General features: G+C 33.8%; 1 protein-coding gene and 1 long non-coding RNA gene across 4 annotated transcripts; one reads left to right on the top strand and one right to left on the bottom strand.

The window, feature by feature from the left end:
- The first annotated feature begins 12 nt into the window (after positions 1 to 12).
- On the top strand, positions 13 to 18,404 carry LOC141482096 (uncharacterized). The gene is made up of 2 exons (XM_074174681.1): positions 13 to 5,081; positions 18,140 to 18,404. Exon 1 carries the CDS (start codon positions 894 to 896, stop codon positions 1,527 to 1,529), a length of 636 nt encoding a protein of 211 aa, XP_074030782.1. The 5' UTR covers positions 13 to 893; the 3' UTR covers positions 1,530 to 5,081; positions 18,140 to 18,404.
- Positions 16,663 to 20,839, bottom strand: LOC111513423 (uncharacterized). 3 transcript variants are annotated; one of them, XR_012465337.1, is made up of 4 exons: positions 20,703 to 20,839; positions 20,399 to 20,572; positions 19,280 to 20,341; positions 16,663 to 17,027 (listed from the first exon to the last, which is right to left on the bottom strand). It is a non-coding gene; the product is annotated as an uncharacterized lncRNA (long non-coding RNA). The 3 variants fall into 3 exon arrangements; XR_012465335.1 differs by having other exon boundaries at positions 20,399 to 20,817; XR_012465336.1 differs by having other exon boundaries at positions 20,149 to 20,341; positions 20,399 to 20,796.
- Positions 20,840 to 21,521: the final 682 nt, after the last annotated feature.

The following is a 21,521-nucleotide window of genomic DNA, read 5'->3' as shown; positions in this document are numbered from 1 at the left end:
GAATTCGCAGATCTTTCTGAATACAATGATATATCATATGTGGTATTTTTTATTATTTCACTTGTATGATTATTTGGTATGTATAACCAGTACCATAATAATGTAAGAGATTCAAAAATATTAGGTTTCATTTCGATAACATTTAATAGATGGATACCTTGACTATGAAAAAATTGTATTGTACCTATTCGCTACACTCTGAATAACCACACTGAAATTACCACAATTCGTCACTAAGATAGTCTATAGGAGTTAAATTCGGTGATTCTTCTCAAGTGGAACAATTTTCTGCAATCCATTTTTCCCCAGTATCTGACACTATCTCACCGTTATGGTGAAATGCACTATTCTACTGGAAAAGTATTCAGTTTCCTACACTTTTATAGCATTCAATGTTGTATTAAATATTTAAAGAACTAATCCAACCCCCTATTACCATATTCAGCCATACATTGAAACCTAAAATATTGTTGAAAATTTCTTGATATATGACATCCTTCTCAAACCTGGATGTTTTTATCAATCAGTATGAAATGGTATTGATAATTTATTTCTCTCGGGTCCTATTGAAAATCGTCGAGATTTCATGAACTTTTGGAGTATTGGCTGTTTTGTGTTTTGATTCATAAAAATAAATGAGATGATTTGTCAGATTTTGAAACAAGAGTTGTCAGATTAACAGTTTTTGAGATTTTCTGCATTTCCGAAAAGTTATTAGAGTCTTTATAAAGAGTTTATTCCATTTGTATCCTTTTCGATACGTATTCTTCACGGGTAGGTGCTGTTTTACGAATTTTTCATGACATTTGGCGACCGTGACAGGACATGGAAAAACTTTTGAAGACTTTAGATGTCCACCGAACTTCGTTACCGTTACCGAAACGGTTTGACTGATGGAAAATGCAGATTTGGATATAGCTGACGTAATGGGGAATGTTAAGCTATTAGAAGAGAAGATTGAAGTTATTCAAGATTTGGATAAGCAGCTGCTAGAGAATATGTTGGAAGAAGATACGCCTGCCGACGACTTAGATGATGAGGTAACAAGGTCAGATAAACTGTTGAGTAATTATAATAGACTCAAGGCAAAAATTGATAGATATCTACTGAAAAATACTCTCTCTGAACACCCTTCTTTCACCACTGTCAACACAAGTCAAAGTATGCGAAATATCAAGTTACCAAAAATTAAACTCAATAAATTTTGTGACGATATTAAAAATTGGTTACCATTTTGGGCACAGTTCAGCCGAATTCATACTGATGAATCGATCCCTACTGAAAATAAGTTCCAATACTTAATCCAAGCTACTGTACCCAACTCCCGAGCTCGTCAACTGGTAGAAAGTTATCCCTCTTCAGCTGAGAATTATACGAAGGTTATAGAGAGACTCAAATCTCGTTCTGGCCGTGAAGACCTACTTATTGAAGTTTATATTCGAGAATTATTGAAGTTAATATTGACTAATTTGGGTTCTAAAGCAAAACTTAGTTATCTTCACGACCAAATTGAATCACAATTGGCATAACATCGGATAAATGTGCGGATATGATTTTTCCCCTGGTTGAGTCTTGCTTACCGGAGGAAATTACAAGAGTATGGCAGCGCAGTTGCAATTTTGATTCAACCACTACTTCGAAATCAAAATTAGATAAACTAATAGATTTTTCGAGAATAGAAGTGGAAAATGAACAAAGAATTTCACTTGTCAAATCTAATTTTGATATTCACCAGAAAAAGAGAAATGTTGATTTTAATTTACCGAGTACATCTACTCTACTTCTACTCTACTATCTTCAATACCAACTGCATGTGTTCTGTCAAACTCCCGAGGTTATCAATCATCATTGTTATAGGGTCACGCTACAAGATGTATATGCGAAATATCAATGTCATTTTGAAGTTCTTAGTCAAACTGTTATCTGTAGTCAAATTATTTCGATTCGAGAGGGTCCTTGGATGTTAGAACTCGCTGAGTTAGGAATTTCGATATCTGATACTGAAGATGGTCCAATTGAAATTTTGATAGGCGCAGATATTGCAGGGAAACTATTCACTGGAAACCAATATATCTTGAAAAGTGGTTTAGTTGCAATGAAACTTGGTTAGACTCTGATGGGTAAAATATCCAGTGAATTGTCTGATGTTCCTGAATCTTTATCATTGATAGCTACTTCTTTGTTATGTTTGAAGGTGGTTGACAATGTTTAGTGGTGTATTATATCAGTTCGGACTTCCATTGTCTAATATAATATAAATTGATTTGATAATCCTGAAAAAAAATCAAAAAGATTAACAGAAAATAACAATTTTATTAAACGAAAAACTGAAATTACAAAGAAATAACATACAACAAACAAATGAAAATTGAAATATTAATAAAAGCTGAAAAATAAAAAAAAAAAATATTAACAAAAAATGAAAAAATAAAAATTGAAAGATTTCAAACCAAGTTGTGTCACAACAATCGTCTTCGGGTGATAACTGATGAAATACTTCTTTGTTATGTCCGAACCATATATCTAGTTTATGGAATATAGATGTTTTAGGGATAGAAGATCCTAATGAAAGACAAACAAATAAACAATATGAGACCGATATATTGAAAACATTTTCAGAAACTATTTCTATAAATGATGAGGGTCGTTATGAAGTTGGGTTAATGTGGATGGATGGGCATCCGCCACTACCAAATAATTTTCACTCTGCAAAACGACGACTAGATAATCTCATGAAAAAATTGAAAAACGGAAAAGGAACAATCTTCATTCTGCAACACTATGCCTGTGGAGGAGGAAGGAAAGCCCATTGCCTACTGCGCCAAGTCGTTCACCAAGACAGAACAAGACTGTAGTCAGCTGGAAAAGGAAGCCAATGCTATATTTGTAGCATGCAAGAAATTTCATACATACATATGGGGCTGTAAAGACTTGATCAGACCATAAACCACTTGAAATAATATTCAAAAAACATCTGACAGACGCACCACCTAGACTGCAGTTCTCTGCTTTACCAGATCTCACCATACAATCCTGAAGTTATTTAAAAAAAAAGGATCACAGATGTATGTTGCAGATACTCTTAGTAGAGATTGTGAAGAACTGAGTCGCCAAGTGTTGGGAAATTGTATCAATACTAAAAAGGTTACTTAGATACTAGTAGTGTCATCTAGTAATCAGAAGATGAATGACTTTAAATATAATGTAGTTTTCTTTATCAAACTTATGTTATTGTTTTAATTAAAGTCAGTCTTGCTGAAACTGTGAAGGAGAGATTATTATTCATAACAGGTTATGGGCCCAGACCCGCAAAAAAACCGGCAAGTTAAATAGTTTTCCCTTAGTAAATAAGTGCAAAATGTCGACTGCAAATAATTATGTCGCGAGTGTTCCCAATAGGAGGAAATTTGACAAAAAGGCTAAAAAATGTCGGTGAATGGATTCAGTGGGGGAGTCTTCTAACGACCAAGAAGAAATACAAAATGCTGATGATAGTGACTACATTCCAGAAGTAAGTAAGAAGAAGATCCAATAGACCTCAAAAAGCGAAAAAGTGAAGATTATGTCACCTATACAAGTGTTGGTCAATCTTGTGATAATATATATGTGAACAAAGCTCCGATTTATGTTGAAGGGGCTTTTTCGAGACCTGATGCTGCAAAATGGAAGGAAGCAATGAAGAAGGAACTCCATTCATTTCAAAGAAATGAAGCATGGGGATTAGTAGAGTCGCCACAAGATGTAGTTATAGTAGATAATAAGTGGGTTTTTAAAACTAAATTTGATATTGAAGGTAATATTAGTTATAGGGCCAGATTAGTAGCTAGAGGTTTTGTTCAAAAAGAAGAAATAGATTTTGATGAAACATTTTCTCCACTTGTTAGGCACAGTACATTATGTGTATTAACTTTAGCAGTTAAACTTGATTTAGACATCACACATTTGGATGTGTGTACAGATAAGCCAGTATACATGAGGCAACCAGATGGTTTTATATGTAATGAAAAACCAACAATGGTATGTAAACTTAAAAAGGCAATATATGGCTTGAAACATAGCTCTCGAGCATGGAATTCGAGAATAAATGATTTCTTGCTGAATTTAGGTTATAAAAGATCTAAATATGAACCTTGTGTATATATTAGAAGGTTTTCAACATTCTTTAGTAATCATAGGTCTTTATGTTGATGATTTTTTTATTTCTCCAAATAATATTGAAGAAGTGGATAATCTTAAACAAGTTTAAGCTTAGAATTTGAGATAAAAAATTTAGGTGAAGCAAATCATTGTTTGGGGATGCAAATTATTCGAGAAGTCAAAAGGAATTATACAATTATCTCAGAAAGAATATATAAATCAGATATTGAAAAGAATTCATATGCTAGATTGTTAGACTGAGAGAACTGCTATGGAAGTAAATTTAAATTTTAATTCATATGAACATGTTAAAAATGATGTAAAATTCCCGTATCAAAAACTCATAGGTAGTTTGATGTATTTAGTAGTTCTTACAAGACCAGATGTATGTTATACAGTAAGTTTTCTTAGTAAATGTAATACTTCTCATAATGCAACTCATTGGGCACATGCTAAGAGAGTATTACAATACTTTAAGAAAACTGAAGATTATTGTCTAACTTTTCGCAAAGATGATAAGAATATGGAAGGTTTTGTAGATTCCAGTTGGGGAAACGATGTTGAAGACAGAAAGTCTCATTTAGGTTTCATTTTTAAACTTTCAGGGGCTAGTATTTCATGGGAATCTAGAAAACAGAAATCTGTATCATTATCAAGCACAGAGGCTGAATATGTAGCTATTTCTGAAGCTTCTATCTATCTGAAGCTATCTACAAAATTTGTATGATGAAATTACAGAAAAATGTTGTAAAATCATTTTATACAATGATAGTCAAAGTGCTCAGAAATTATTGATCAATCCAATATTTCATAATCGTACCAAACATATAGATATGTTATCATTTTGTTAGATTTGATTGATAAAAAATTGTTGATTGTGAAATATTTGCCTACTCAAGATATGTGTGATGATATACTCTCTGAAAGTTTAGCTTTTATGAAATGTAAGTTTGTAAAAGATTTAGGATTATTTTGAATATTTTTGGTATGTTGATAAGTGGAGGTGTTGGAAATTGTATCAACACCATCTAGTAATCGAAGATGAATGACTTATATAATGTAGTTTTCTTTATCAAACTTATATTATTATGTTAATGTATTTTAAATAGTCATTCGTTGCTGAAACTTTGAAGGAGAGACTATTATTTAGAACACGAAGACCTAAATACAGAAAACCTTAAAATTTGTGTCAAGTACCATTTACCTAGACCAGGAGAGAAGAGCTGAAAATGGAAACAAATAAGAGTGAAGACCTTACCGATTTGACGGCCGGCAAAAATAGATCAAGTTCCAGAGATCTTGAAGAAATATTAGGTACTATCGAGAATTACTCAGTGTGTACAAAAACAACAGAGTACTTGTACCAAACACTATGGTGCCCCTAGTGACGAAGCAATGCCATTTAAGGGATACAAGGAACACTAAGATTAGCCAGAGACAATGTATTTTGGCCTGAAATGACAACTGACTTGTCCAACTACGTTAAAAACTGTTATGCTTGTGCTAAGATACAAAAAGACAACCCAATGGAACCTATCATGATTCAAAGTGCACCTGAACGACCATGGAGTATTGTAGCCACTGATTTGTTTCATCTTAAAGGAAAATACTATATATTGATAATAGACAGTTACTCAGGATTTTTTGATTTCAAGGAGTTGACAAGTATTACAAGCTTTAACATCATAAAAGAATTAAAATCTTGGTTTGCAACATTTGGAATCCGAAAAATCGTTTCTGCTACACTTCAGCAGATGAGGAGTATCAAAAAAGGAAAATGTTTTTTTTACATCAACAAAGAAATGTAGCTGCTCTACAGTCACTTTGACATATTTTCTGGCAAGTGTATAAAAATTAAAACCTAAATCTGAAATGATACCCCTAACTCTGGAGACAGCCTACATTTTCTTTTATGAAAGAGATGACATCGGCAGATCAAGATCTTCAGATGATATGGTGCTGGTGATGTGGTTTTTCCAGAACATTAAATTGAAGGGGAAGAAAAATTTAAAATGTTCTCATTTTGTACGAAAATTGAAAGAAGATGTATTATTATCTGTGAATATAGAATGTGATTTAGGGATTGGGAAGTCTCGTCTGACTAAAGGTGCCCGGCTACTACATAAAATAAAATATGAAAAGATGGCAATAAGAAAATATATCAACATGACAAAGTTACCTTATTAATCTGCTGAATTAATCATTAATGAAGAACATCCATTTCTACCTGCATCTCCCGATGATTTAATTGGAGACGATGGTTTAATCGAAGTGAAATGTCCATTCGCTGTCAGAAATGAAGATCTTTCCAGATATCATTTCAAATTTTTTAAAAAAGTTAATGCTGATATATTATATGATCGTATTTATAATTATCAAATCCAAGGTATTCTTGAAATAACCAATAGGAATTTGTGCGATTTAGTAATTTTCACATTCCGTGGGATTAGAATCGTTAGGATTTTTCGATCGAGACGCTTTCGGAACATTATATTCAGAAAATTAAAAACCTTCTATTGTTTCACATGCTGCCAGCTATTGTTCTGCCCTATGATACAATCCCACTTGATTTTCGAAAATGGATAACTTCAGTTTTTAGATAGTGGCCTAGTAGCAGACATTGATTATTATAAGGAGTTACCCAATAAGAGAGGATACGTTGTCAAAGTGATTTATCTATCAAGGAACTTCTCATTAACGACTTTTTACCTTTGAATGAAGGAACATGGCTTGGTGGATTTGTCATCGATCATTACTTGTCGATTCTGAATGAAACAAACTATCATCAGATAATTTCTGTAGCTAAGTCGTCAATAATTTTTGGAGATATCGAAGTAAACAGTAGTTTTATAAATAATGTCAACTTCATTAAAAATGAATCGATAATGCCAGTAATCAACATAGTGTATAGTAATCAAAGTGTATTATTATTGTATTAGTCAACTTGAAAAAACTTATTGTAATTGATACATTCGGGAAAGAAGAACGTAGTCGTGAAATATAGGCTATTCAAATTTGTTTCTGTACATGGGGATCTCGTAAACGTTAAGAGATAGAGTGTCGGTTGAATTATGGCAAAGTTGCGTATTTTAGAGACCTATTCAATGATGTAAAGAAATCGAATATAGCTCTTTTGGTTCTGGAGATATGCAGGAAAAACCAAAAAATCCCAAATTATTTTTTTGCCTGTATCTTCTTTATTCGCAGACATATTGAAAATCTGTCCACATTTTGCTATTGGCACTTGATGTGGGCTCTCAGAATATATCCATGAATCTTTTATACGGGGTGTCATCTGACTTGGGCCACCCCCATCTTTGAATTTTTAAATACGGACCTGTATTTTTTGTTGTAGTTTTTGAATCGTAGACGTTCACTTCATACTGAGAAATTAAATTCAATTTTATGTTTCGGGATTTTTCGGTAATATTAGATTATAATTGTGTGAATTACTCCCTTTTGAATTACGGCTCTGAAAATTGGTTGACTGAGTTGAATTAAAACATAATAGCAACTTTCACGTCTCCCTATGTATCGTAGAGTTTTTCGAGAGTTTTTTTTTTTCATTTTTAGGTACTATTGCTCTGAGCGTTTTCTACAATGAACTTCGAATAAGAAAACCTTTTATGATTATTTGAAACATATCTACATCAAAAATATATTATATGTGTTTTGATGAGCAGAAAAAAAATGGTAGCAATAATAACATCCGAAACGAACACTATAATTATAATGAAAATTGAAATGAAGTGAATAATTTATATACACAAAAAAATAATTGGGCAATAAATGTTAGAATTGGAGTCCTTCATTTCAAGACAAATAATGGGACAATAAGATGGTCTGCAAGATCACCAGATCTTGCAGACCATCTTATTGTCCAAATGACCACCATAAGAGTATAGGCATCATGACCAGGGAAAATGGCGACAAAGCCGCCGAAATCCAAGAGAGTGCTGAGATTCTTATGGAAACTCACTTCCCAGGTTCTGTTTTTCCTGGAACGACGAACTGGAGGGAAGTACCAACAACACCCTCACAATACGACTGGTAATCTGCTAGTGCAGTAATTGATGAGGACAAGATAAGATGGGCCATATCGGGCTTTTCCCCCTTCAAGTCACCAGGACCTGACGGAATAAGACCAGCCCTACTTCAATGGGGACTGGATATAGCCCTACTTCAATGGGGACTGGATATTCTTATGCCGCACCTGGTTGGAATATTCAGAGCCTCTCTAGCTCTGAGGGATATTCCCAGTACTACTACTCGTAGTATTTATATCCAAACCAGGTAGGATGGACTACACCTTACCAAAAGCATTCCAACCAGTTAGTCTCACATCGTTCTTCTTAAAAACTATAGAGAGGCTATGTAAGCGGTACATAAGAGATGAAGTACTAGTTCACAACGCTCTTCATCCAAATGGGCGCGATTGGGCGCGGCTGGTGCAAACCTCGAAGAAGGAATAGGTCAATTGAGGCTGAGCCTATGGCGAGAAGCCATAGTTGCAGGCAACCAGTGATGCAATTGAACCCAGGTTTGTGTTTAATAAACCCTAAAAAATACAAATAAAACAGAACACATAGTCAGATGCTACAAATGCAATACACATATATACAGACGGCTCGAAAACCAAAGAAGATGTAGAGTGTACTCCAGATCACTAAGCCTAAGGATTAAGTGGGGAATGGGAAAAAATACCAGCGTGGTCCAAACAGAACTGGCTGATATATCAATCGCCACAAAAGAAATAACCAGGAAAGGAATTTCTGGCAAAAACATTGTGATAAAGATTTAAGTCACATATTTTACATTTCAAATAGTTTACCAAATTCGTACTAAATTCAATTGTCTTTTCCACAATTCTACGTATAGAAACGTTGCAGGTTCATTAAACTCACCTCGACCTAATTATGTATTACTGCAACATTTCAGTACATTGAACTGTTTGGAATTCAAATATATAACAATTAGATAATAAGTGATGAGCAACCAATTCTGTATAACCCCGATTCTGATGATTGATTAGTGTGCATATACTCTTCGATGTAAGATGTTAACTTTGATACGAATAAAAACGAAACTCTTGGTAATGACTGGCTTCAATTAAACTACCTGGAAAACCCAACATTTCATGGCGATCCTGCCAGTCCAGTTCAACCAGTGTGAAGAGAAAAAACCAAATAGTTAAAAATGTGTGGATCAAAAGTTACAAACGAAGAAAGACTGCAGATACAAGCTACTGGCACGGGATCAAATAATGCAAATCAATCCAGTTCCACCGAATTTACACACACCGACGGAATGATAATTCCAATTTTAATATTCATCGCAATTGTTATTATTTATTTTATATGGAGGAAAATGCGAGATGGTATGAAAAAATCAATGGAACGACAAATCGCGTTAAGCGAACTTCGAAGGTCTCGAGAAGGTATTAATTCCAACTGAAAAAGAGAATATTAGAATACGCTAGTATCCAGGGCTCATGAGCAGCAAAGATATTCTGAAGGAGTTCACAGGAGCTGAAGAACAATTGATGAAATTTGAAGAAAATCTTCGCAAAGATTCTTACGAAAAACGAAGTGAAGCAGCTACGCAGAGACGGTATCAGAGGTTAGAAAATATTAATTCACTTATTAATGAATTAGTTCATAAGTTTAATAATAGCGGGCCAACTAAGGATGAAATTGCTCAAGTAGAATTATATTTACATAGATTAGAAAAAGTATCTACTAGAGTAAAAAATATTTTGGATGATAGGATCAGTTCAGTTAGGAAAATAGATATTAGCACTAATATAGATACAGTTTTAATTACAGAGATAATCATGAGTGGAGACAAATTTGATTCCAAAACAGCAGCTAACTTACTGCCAAAATTAAATGGCACAACTGAAGGCGTGTATCAGTTAATAGAGGGAATTGAATTATATGAACCTACGTTAAACACGTTAGGCAAACAATCTTTAATAAATTATGTTCTTAAAGCTTGCATATCTCACAGAGATAAAATCCGAATGAAAAACAATTATACCACCGGCGCAAATTTATTAAAAGATTTAAAAACTAACTTTTTGCCAAAGCAATCAGCTCCAACACTTTCGGCTAAATTACAAAATATAAAACAAGGTAACTCAAGTATCGATGAATATGGAAGATCAATAGAAACATTAATGTCAGATCTTACTTTAGCTCAGGCAGGTGACAACACAGATTCTATTGAAATTTTCAGGAAAGAGAATGAAAAACTAGCAATTGACGTTTTCGCAAAAGGTATACAAAATACAGAACTTAGAACTATTACCATCAACCACCGACTATGTTTCACATTCGAAATAAACAAAATCATCATTTCAAAAATTTTAACAATAGATATAGAGGACAAAACGGGAAACAGGTATCAAAACAGTTCGAACAAACATAACAATACAAGGTACATCCCAAACAACAATTTTCGAGGGAGATTCAATAGTGTTAACAGACAAAACAACCCTATGAATAGAAATCGTTTCTCTCAAAACTCACCAAATTATCGTCCCCAACAAAATCAAAATATTAGAAGAGACAACAGAAGACAAAATATGTTTTTAGTAAATAGTGTAGAAAACGAGGAATCAAATCAAAACAGCTCACAAGAGCAAACATTTTTTCGAGGCCAATAGTCTGAAAAATTATGCTAACTTTGATATACACGATTTAAACTATGTCAGATTCAATTACAATAATCAGGAAATTCATTTACTTCTCGACTCAGGTGCATCGATTAGCGCACTTTTCCACAAACATGTAAACAGACAATTGTCTACAATAGATTATTCAGACACAATAAAAATCGACAGAACTTCAGGGTCAACAAATACGCTAGGGTCATTATACTTACCTTTACAAGCCGGCAAAAATGAGTTCACACATAAATTCTTTATAATAGAATCATTTGACAATAACATACAAGGGATTTTAGGTGCAGATTTTTTCAAAAAATACTCAGCAATCATAGATTATGAAAATTTTGAGTTTTCTTTCACAGTTTATGGGAATAAATTTACAATTCCAATAGAGTCCAACTTCAATAAAAATACTAGTATTCCCCCGCGCTGTGAAATAATCAAGTACTTCAAGATAAACAAAAATTTGGAATGCATAGTATTTCCACAAGAAATAGCCAGTGGTGTCTTTGTTGCCGGATCTATTTCAAAACCGGTAGACGGAAATGAAATTCCAGTAAAAATTCTGAACACGCGAGAAGAACCAGTAGAAATTAAGAATTTTTCACCGAAAATTGCTGACGCCAAATTGTTCGAAATTATTTCTTACAACGACATGAATGTTTCATCCGTTCAACGAGTGGAAGAAGTCTTAAAATCAATTTGTAAAGACGGACTAAATGGAGAGGAAAAACGAGCACTCGACCATATCTGTGCGAAATTCGCGGACGTTTTCCATTTACCCAATGATATACTTTCAGTAACTAACATTTATAAACATTCAATTAAACTCAACGAAAACACAAACCCCGTGTACACAAAACCATACAGACTACCTCAATCACAAAAACTGGAAATTGAGAAAGAGATTGAAAAAATGTTGAACGGTAAAATAATAGAACCTGCTAGATCTCCATGGTCGTCACCACTACTAATAGTACCCAAAAAATCGGACGAAAATGGGGAACGCAAGTGGAGAGTTGTTATTGACTATAGATTACTAAATAAATGTTTGAAAGACGAAAAATTTCCTATTGCTAATATTAATGAGATTTTAGATTCACTTTCCGGTGCAATTTATTTTTCCCATCTTGACTTAGCACAAGGATATTACCAAATTGAACTCGACCCAGCTTCTAGAGAGTATACAGCTTTCACCACGAATACAGGGCAATATCAAATGACCAGATTGCCAATGGGTGCGAAAGTAAGTCCCAGTGTATTCTCAAGGGCTTTAACTATGGCTATGACAGGTTTAAATTTTGAATGTTATTTTGTTTACTTAGACGATATTATTATTCTGGGAAATAGTTTAATGGATCACAACAAAAATTTAACGAAAGTTTTACACAGGTTGCGAAAGGTAAATTTAAAACTCAACCCAAGTAAATGTCAATTTTTCAGAAAAGAAATCATTTATTTAGGTCTTAAAATTTCAGCGTCAGGAGTATCTCCCGACCCGTCAAAAATTCTGGCATTACAACAATATCCAGTACCCAAAGACGCACAGGAAACGAAACGATTTGTAGCTGTTGCTAATTATTACAGGTCGTTTATTCCAAATTTTGCTCATATAACATCAACTCTGAACAAACTTTCTAGAAAAGGTGAAAAATTTATCTGGACTGATGAATGTCAAGAAGCATTTGAAAATTTGAAATCAAGATTAACATCACCTCCAGTTTTACAATACCCAGATTTTTCAGCTGAAAACACTTTCATACTGAAAACTGATGCCTCAAAAATAGCAATTTCAGGAGTACTCTGTAACGGAGACAATAAACCAATTGCATATGCCAGTAGAACATTAAATAAAGCAGAAAGAAATTATAGCATTATTGAACTAGAGCTTTTAGCTATAGTTTGGTCAGTGAAACATTACAGACCATATTTGTATGGAAGAAAATTTGTAATACAGACCGATCATAGGCCTCTTATATTTTTGTACGGCTCAAATCAACCGTCTAGTAGACTGACGAAATTTCGACTTGTTTTAGATGAATATGACTATGTAGTACAGTACGTTAAGGGCAATTCAAACGTTGCAGACGCTCTTTCTCGAGTAGAAATACCATCTGACAACTTGAAAGAAATGTCCAGAAAAATTGATGCTTCTGTGAATGTTATAACACGTTCACGAACAAAGAGATTGCTGGATAACCCGAGTGTAACGATGAAACTAGGACTGATCACCCCGGAATTGTCGAAGTTTTGAAAAAGCCTTATAACGTAACTGAATTGAAAATATTGAGCTCACAACAATTCAATGCACTACGGAAGTCAGAAAAACAATTTAAGTTCATGAACGATTATTTAATTTATGACGCAAGCTTGCAGATTATATATTTAAATAAGACAGATTCTTGCTCAGCATTATATCTTCGAGAGATGTTGAAAGACTGTCAAAAGTTGTCCGGACAAGAAAATATTCCAGAAATATTAATCGATAAAAATAACAATTTATCTGCAGATATAATTAAATATATTTCAAAAATCTTCAAGAAGTCGAAAACAAAAATTACATTCATAAACAACTGCCAAATCATTAACGATTCAGCAACTAGACAATTAATTTTGAATGATTTTCACATTCTACATACAGGAGGTCACGCAGGTATCAATAGAATGTATAACAACATCAAAAGGTATTACAATTGGAAGGGACTGTACAATGACGTAGAAAAATTTGTAAAAATTTGCGATGACTGCCAAAGATACAAACACTCTAAACCATTTATAGAACCCCTGAATATAACAACAACAGCATCATACGCGTTTGAGAAAATATCCTTAGATTTAGTAGGACCTATCGAACAAGACATTGAGAACAATAAATATATTTTGACAATACAATGCGACTTGTCAAAATTTGTGGAGGCATTTGCACTACCAAATAAAGGAGCAGTAACCGTAGCGAAATCATTCGTTAATAATTTTGTTTTACTATACGGAATTCCCAAACAAATTCTTTCGGACCAGGGTACCGAATTCATAAATTCAGTATTCGCCGAAATGTGTAAATTACTTGATATAAAAAAACTCAATTCGTGTGCATATCACCCACAGACAATAGGATCATTAGAAAATTCACACAAACATCTAGGCGCGTACCTAAGAATGCAGACATCTAAATTTAAGTCTGCATGGAGCACTTGGCTTCCTTTTTGGTGTTTTTCATACAATACAACGGTTCATACAGAAACAAAATATTCTCCTTACGAGCTAGTTTTTGGGCATTTACCGAAACTTCCCACTAACATTGGTGAAAATATTGATCCTCTGTATACTTTTGATAACTATCCTCTAGAACTGAAACACCGTCTTCAGCGAGCATGTGCCGATGCAAAAAATAATTTGTTAAAATGTAAAACAAATAGAAAAGAGAGATATGATGAGTATTGTAATCCTAGTAATGAGTTTAGAGTAGGAGATTTAATTTTAGTGAAAAATAATGTTACTAATAAAATGCTAGAACTTTTTAAGGGTCCTTATTCAGTGATAAGAGACGAACAACCGAATATAGTGATTAAAGTGGACAATAAAGAAGTGACAGTGCATAAAAACAGAGTGAAACTCTATCAACTGATTGATAGTATAATTAGATTAGATACTGTAATTAGATTTAGTTTTAGTGATTAGAACAAAAAGAAAAATTTTTTTTTTAAAAACTTTTCTTTTTATTTTGCCAAGGGAGGTGTGATAAAGATTTAAGTCACATATTTTACATTTCAAATAGTTTACCAAATTCGTATTATATTCAATTGTCTTTTCCACAATTCTACGTATAGAAACGTTGCAGGTTCATTAAACTCACCTCGACCTAATTATGTATTACTGCAACATTTCAGTACATTGAACTGTTTGGAGTTCAAATATATAACAATTAGATAATAAGTGATGAGCAACCAATTCTGTATAACCCCGATTCTGATGATTGATTAGTGTGCATATACTCTTCGATGTAAGATGTTAACTTTGATACGAATAAAAACGAAACTCTTGGTAATGACTGGCTTCAATTAAACTACCTGGAAAACCCAACATTTCAACATAACTATCTGCACTGACAGCAGACAAACCTTATTAGCCTTGAACAGACGTGTAGTACTAGAGTGCCACCAAGATTTAGCCGAAGCCTCGGTAGATAATAACATTATCCTGAGGTGGGTTAAAGGGCACGACAGGAGTAAAGGTAATCGCATTGCCGATTCTTCAGCCAAGGAAGCGGCTGGACTAAGAATTTTAGGACCCAGTGGCACCTACTGCCTGATGACTTCGACAATTGCAGAACTAGCCAAATGTTACACCCATGCTCCATCCCCATGTTACATCCATGGAATCAAAGGATACAATCTTGCCAGGATCACCCTGGCTGTAGGATCACCCCGGCTGTCACCGAATAAAAATCTGGCAATGATCAGGAAACATCTACGTTTAACAGTAGGATTTCTGACTGGCCACTATCAATTAACGAAACACCTCCATAATATGGGGCTAGTGGACACACCTTCATGCAGGATGTGTGAAAAGAAAGATGAGACTGTCAGGCATGTCCTATGCGAGTGCCCGAAGTTATCGTCAATAAGGAAGTGTGTGTTCGGCGAGTCTTGGTCTATACCTGCCGATATAAAGGAGACGTCTACCAGTGAACTGTCCACCTTCCTGGAAAGGACAGTATGGACGATGACCTAGAGGGACAACTCCTCGGGAGGATATACAATGGGTCACACTCACCCTCCCTACTCTACAGATACAAAACACAATTTGGAATGTATAGAAATAAAATCCGATTTTTTATTTTTCGGGGGTGTGATTATTTTTTTTTCAATAGACTTTTGTTAATACTGAAAGAAAAATATAGCAATGATGTATTCAGTTCCAAAGTGGTTTTTTGTTTCCTGAATATTAACAGATTTTTTTTTATTTCGGCGTATTTAAAACCCTCTTGGATGGGGCCGAAGAGATTTTCCTTGATACCGAATATAAAATGTAATGAACAAATCATTCATATCAATTTGAAAATGGCTTTTCTTTTCCTTCATATTTCAAGATTTTTTTTCATTTCAAGGGTGTGTTTAATGAACTATTTTGAAGCGGTGTATGAAATAGTGACGCAGGTTCACCACTGAGATTTGTTTTGATCTCAAACTTTGCGTAAAAGTACGAATAAAAAAATCAATTGCAAGATGAATAAGTTAACTCACCTTGTTTGACGCAGAAGGACCTACTGTAGGAGTGGAAGTTCTTCATTACACAAGGAAAAATCGCACATGTAACTTTGTGGTTTCGCATCACGACAGAATTGTATTACAGTTTTTACACCCGATCACGACAAAGAAGGTTTTCTGTCTGGTATCTGCCCCTCTCCTTGAATATATTTCGGAACGACCAATTCGAGGAAACAAACAAAAAGGACAGGATCGGCATGAGTAGATTTTAATAGTAGGAATAAGTAGTAGGATTTCATCAAACTAAGGTTCTAGAAAACAATTCAAATTATTTGCCCGCATAAATTGTAAATGCAACCTAAACTATATTTACAGGTGTGAAACAAAAATAATAAAAAAAAGAAATAAAAATTTAATGTTTGGTAATGAACCATTGAACCCTCTTGTACGGGGCCAAATATATATATATATATATATGGTAATGATCAAGAAGTACTTATCTATTTATATATATTTATATATATATATATATATATATATATATATATATATATATATATATATATATATATATATATATATATATATATATATTTATATATCTGCAAAAAATTAACTCAATATATACATTAAATGATACAATCAAAATAAATAAACAAAATATATAATTTTTGGTAATAACACATTGCACAAAACGAATTCAAAACAAATAAAAATACTTGAGGTGATATAGTAGCAATAGGTTCAAACTAATTTTTTTGATTTATTCTTTCCTTCACTTTAACAAGTCACAATTTCATAACAGCCTCAATTTCTGCATTGGAACACTTATTTTTCTGTTCATTTTTCTTACCTATCAGAGTTGAACATAAATTCAGTGATGAAAAGTTCTTTTTCTACTTGAACCCAATCCAACTGTACAGAATTGCCAGTTCATCGTGCAAGACATGCTGCATCGATCTCTTCACCATTACTTTAGAGATTGTGCCGCCTATATCGGAGAGCTCTTTCACCTGAAGAAATAAATAATAATTACACAACAGTAATCACAATATAATCCCTTTCGCCGACCAAACTACTGGATGAGCCCAATTCAATGATTTTTTAATTTTCTAATATCAATAAAATTAAAGACAAAATCTATAAAAATATAGTCTCTCCAGAAAGTGATGAAATTAATTCCGATTATATATAAGGATTCACATGTTAGGGAAACCTATAGGGTTTCCCTAACATGTATAATATTCAAAGACCACCGCGTGAATAAAGAAACAGGAGATACGAATTAACTAATATTTTCTTCAATTTTTTGAAGTTTATAAGCATCAGGAAAAACCTCTCTCGGTGAGGAGTTCCAAAGTTAAGCTATTCTAATGAAAAAAGATCCTTGAGAAAGAAAAGTTCGACAGGTCTCCAAGCTCACAACAAAGAGGTGAGAATTCTGCATTGGTCGGGTCATCTGTGTTCTAATGAAAACATATATTATATAAATACAAGGGAAATATACTACCACTTTAGATACATTCTCCTTATTCTGAAGCAAATCTTTGAACAGATTGAGATCTTCTTCAGTTCTCAGAGGTAATTGGAATTGATCCAATATTTATTTCTGTTGTACAGCACCTTCATCTTGCCTGCTCTTCAAGAATTGAAAAACTTAGTGTCCCTATACTCAGACTGCGCAAGAGTTGATGAGCGTTATGTAGACATTAGTAGGCAAATAACGCAGAATTATAGAGAAACACTTTTTTTAAATAATCACAAACAAAGTGTAGATGACAGAATAACCTATTCGAACAATAAATCGAGAACAATTTGGCAAATTATTAACCAAATCCAGAAAAAAGCAAACAATTTTTACAATATCATAATCCATGATGGTGATAAAACTGTCCCTGAAATTGAAATGACCAATAATTTCAATAAACATTTTTCCGTAGCTCATAAACAAGAAGCTATTGATTTGAATTTTTTGGAAAGTAACATAAAAGTATGTCAAATTTCCATTTTCTTACATCCTATAACTAGGCATGACATTGTAGACCTTGCAAAAATATTGAAAAATTACAACGAACGTGGTCACAACAAAATCTCAAATAACCTCTTGAAAAAATATGTTTTTCAGGTATGTGAACCTTTGGCATACATCTTGAATTTGTCGATGGAACGAAGAACTTTTCCCGCAAAAATTGAAAGCTGCACTCGTTATACCAATATTTAAAAAAGGAGAAACTGATTTTTATGAGAATCATAGAGGAATAAGCTTGCTTCCAAGCATGCTAATGAACAATTTTCACCAAATCAGCATGGTTTCACCCATAACAAAAGTACTGAAACGGCACTGTATGAATTCCACAAACATGACATAAATGCTCTTGATGGCAAACTAAGTATCTGTGGTTTATTTATTGACTTCTCCAGAACCTTCGATAATGTAAATCACATACTTCTACTTCAGAAAATGGAACGACATGGCGTGAGGGGAACCGCATTGAAATTAATGGAGTCTTATTTGCATGGCAGGACCCAAAAAGTAGTGATTCGGAAAACTTTAAGTCAGTCAGCAACCATTGAACAGGGTGTTCCACAAGGCTCAATTCTTGGCCCCTTACTGTTTCTTATATATGTGAATGACTTGTTCCAGTTCATGAATAATAGTCTCACGGAAATACATGTGATTGCTTATGCAGACGACACCAACTTCCTTATCAAGGAGAGCAATTGCAATAGCACTTGCAGAGAAAACAGAGAATGTCTATGAGCAGGTAGTAAGATGGGCAAAAAAAAACATCACTGAACATCACGAAAACATCATTAATGAAATTCTCGCTGAATTCTGCTCATGACAATTTTAGCATTTATGAGAACGAGGAGTTGTATGTGGAATCTTGCTCAACAACAAAGATGTTTGGCCTTACACTTGACTACAAGCTCACCTGGATCCCTCACATTGAAACTTTTTGCGACAAACTCAGCAGAAATTGCTATGCGCTAAGATTTGTTGAATCTGTACTATGGATATTGATCCATAGTACATACAAAATGGAATACTGAACTGGGGCACTGGATCGTCTGCAGTGAGAGTTTTTACACTACAGAAATATGAACTCAGAACTATTGCTTGTATAGGATGGAGGTAATTGTGTAGAAACATTTTCAAAGAACTCAAAATACTCACCGTTGCGGGTATTTATATTTATGAATTATGCATGTACATGTACAAGAGTGATCATAATTTTATATATAATCAGCATAAATACCCTACCCGCTCTAAAAACTTATCAACACCCCATATGCATCGAGCCACCATATACCAAGCCACCTTTTTCTTGGACCAAAATTTCACAATAACCTTGATGATTCGGTAAAGAATGCGCCAAATGTCAATATTTTTAAATCAAGACTGAAAGCTGCTCTCATTGAAAAAAATTGCTACACCCTTGAGAAATTTTAGGTTAGATCTTTTGTTTTTGTCGTCGTAAAGTTCTTGTCACTATTTGACATTACCATTATTTTAAACTTTTTAATTATAACCATGACCCTCAATTTTACTGTTGTAGTATTTCGCTACTTTTATGTGTCTACAATATTTTTCATCTTTTATCTCAATTCTTTTAAAATATATAGAGGAAGATTAATCTTCCCCTTTGAAGATGATCACTTGGTGATCGAAACACGTGTCGAGGTGTTAAAAATAAGGATTTGGTGTTGGGAAAAAACTCCAGTAAAGAGGAAGATTAATCTTCCTCTTTGAAGATGATCACTTGGTGATCGAAACACGTGTCGAGGTGTTAAAAATAAGGATTTGGTGTTGGGAAAAAACTCCAGTAAAGAGGAAGATTAATCTTCCTCTTTGAAGATGATCACTTGGTGATCGAAACACGTGTCGAGGTGTTAAAAATAAGGATTTGGTGTTGGGAAAAAAACTCCAGTAAAATTTATTTAAAAATAAATAAACAATATGACGAAGTTGAATGCCATGATTGAGACTTTTCAAAAAATAACAAAAAAATAGGGGTGGACCTCTTCAGTGGATAACCTTGTACTCTTCTGTGAAATGATAATCCACATGTGCTTTCATTTTTTGGGCTATTAACCCAATTAGTATTTGACTGATAATGGGAGAGTAGTTACCTTTCCTATTTTGACTAGTCTTTGGTTGTAAAACTGGCATTTGTTTCACGCAATTCATATTTTCTTCAGAATCAGAGTCTGAGGAAGATAACGTGCACTTTTCTCCCTGATTCTTTTTTTCTTGTTCTAAATCTGAATTTTAATCAGATGTTGTTTCTGCTTTAATCGCTTTGTCGAGCTGTGGCCAAGTTGTCTGCAAATTCAATGTAAGTTATAGAACCTAATAATATTATTAATGTGTCATACATACCTTAAGCGTTACCAATAATTCGGATGGGCAATGTTTCCCACTCACCGCAAGGACTTTCACATTTGGCTATTAAATTCTTCAATTTTACTCTATGCATTTGATGGCCAATAGCACTGCTTTCAATCCTTTATAATCCATGATTCTGGTACTGCTTCGACAGTGTCACACTCGACACTTTCATAAAAAAAAACACGGTTGACCACATATATGACCACGAGAAATCGAAAATGAATCGAAACAAATGCTTGTGCTAACAAATTTGTTAGGTTTGTTAGGTTATTATTTCATAATTCACAATAATTACCCTCCAAAATGCACAAAACATCCAACGACCAACACAAACACAAAACCGTACCACAGCATAGGTAACAATCAGCATGGACACTTAGCCATGCCGCCTTCGATGTGGAAAAGTATCTAGACGCCATTTTGGGAAGTGACGAAAAGAGGGCAGGACTCACGAAATGGTTTTGTACAGGTTCGCACTCAAATTTTTTTATATCCAAAATGCTCATATACTTTTGATATATGTACCTTACGGAATGGACCCAAATTCAATTGATATAATAATTTTTGTGCAGACATTCTAATTTCAGGCAGTGATATGCAACTAAAGAATTTAAAAAAAATGACTTCAGAAATTCATACAAAAAAGTAACTGTCACGAAAGAAAATGAGTGCACAGATTGATTTTCAATGGCATTACACATATACAGTGTGTAAAACCCAAATAGAATAAATTCTTCATTTCCGTTACTGTTCATATTTAAAAAAAATCCGAAACACATCAAATGTAAATTAAAATTTGACATTCTTGAACGTAAAAATGCCACCCCTACGAACCCCCTTCTGACAGGTACTTCTGACATGTACTTCCCAATAACAATCATATCAGTCAATAAGTCAGTGAAACAGAATATAAAATTATGTTTATGTCGTTTCCACCTTTTATTTGGTCATCCTCAGTACAGTCAAATTATTATGAAGGAAACAGTAACATTGTGGTTTCAGGGTTAAAAACATTGATAATATGAATAAAAAAAGCTATACATGAAATTTCGAATACTGAAACTGTCACAGATACCACACCAGGTGAATAGTTCATACACTGAACTTACCAACA

This window comes from Leptinotarsa decemlineata, unplaced genomic scaffold (assembly GCF_025532065.1).
Source record: "Leptinotarsa decemlineata unplaced genomic scaffold, Ldec_3_MD MMD2_tig00000690_RagTag_RagTag, whole genome shotgun sequence".
In the NCBI taxonomy this organism is placed as follows: Eukaryota; Metazoa; Arthropoda; class Insecta; order Coleoptera; family Chrysomelidae; genus Leptinotarsa; species Leptinotarsa decemlineata.
The sequence above is the reverse complement of the archived record's forward strand: the minus strand, read 5'-3'. Positions and strand labels throughout refer to the sequence as shown.

Bases quoted from the DNA above. Each gene is read 5' to 3' on its own strand.
- LOC141482096 (XM_074174681.1), top strand. From the start codon at position 894: ATGGAAAATGCAGATTTGGATATAGCTGACGTAATGGGGAATGTTAAG.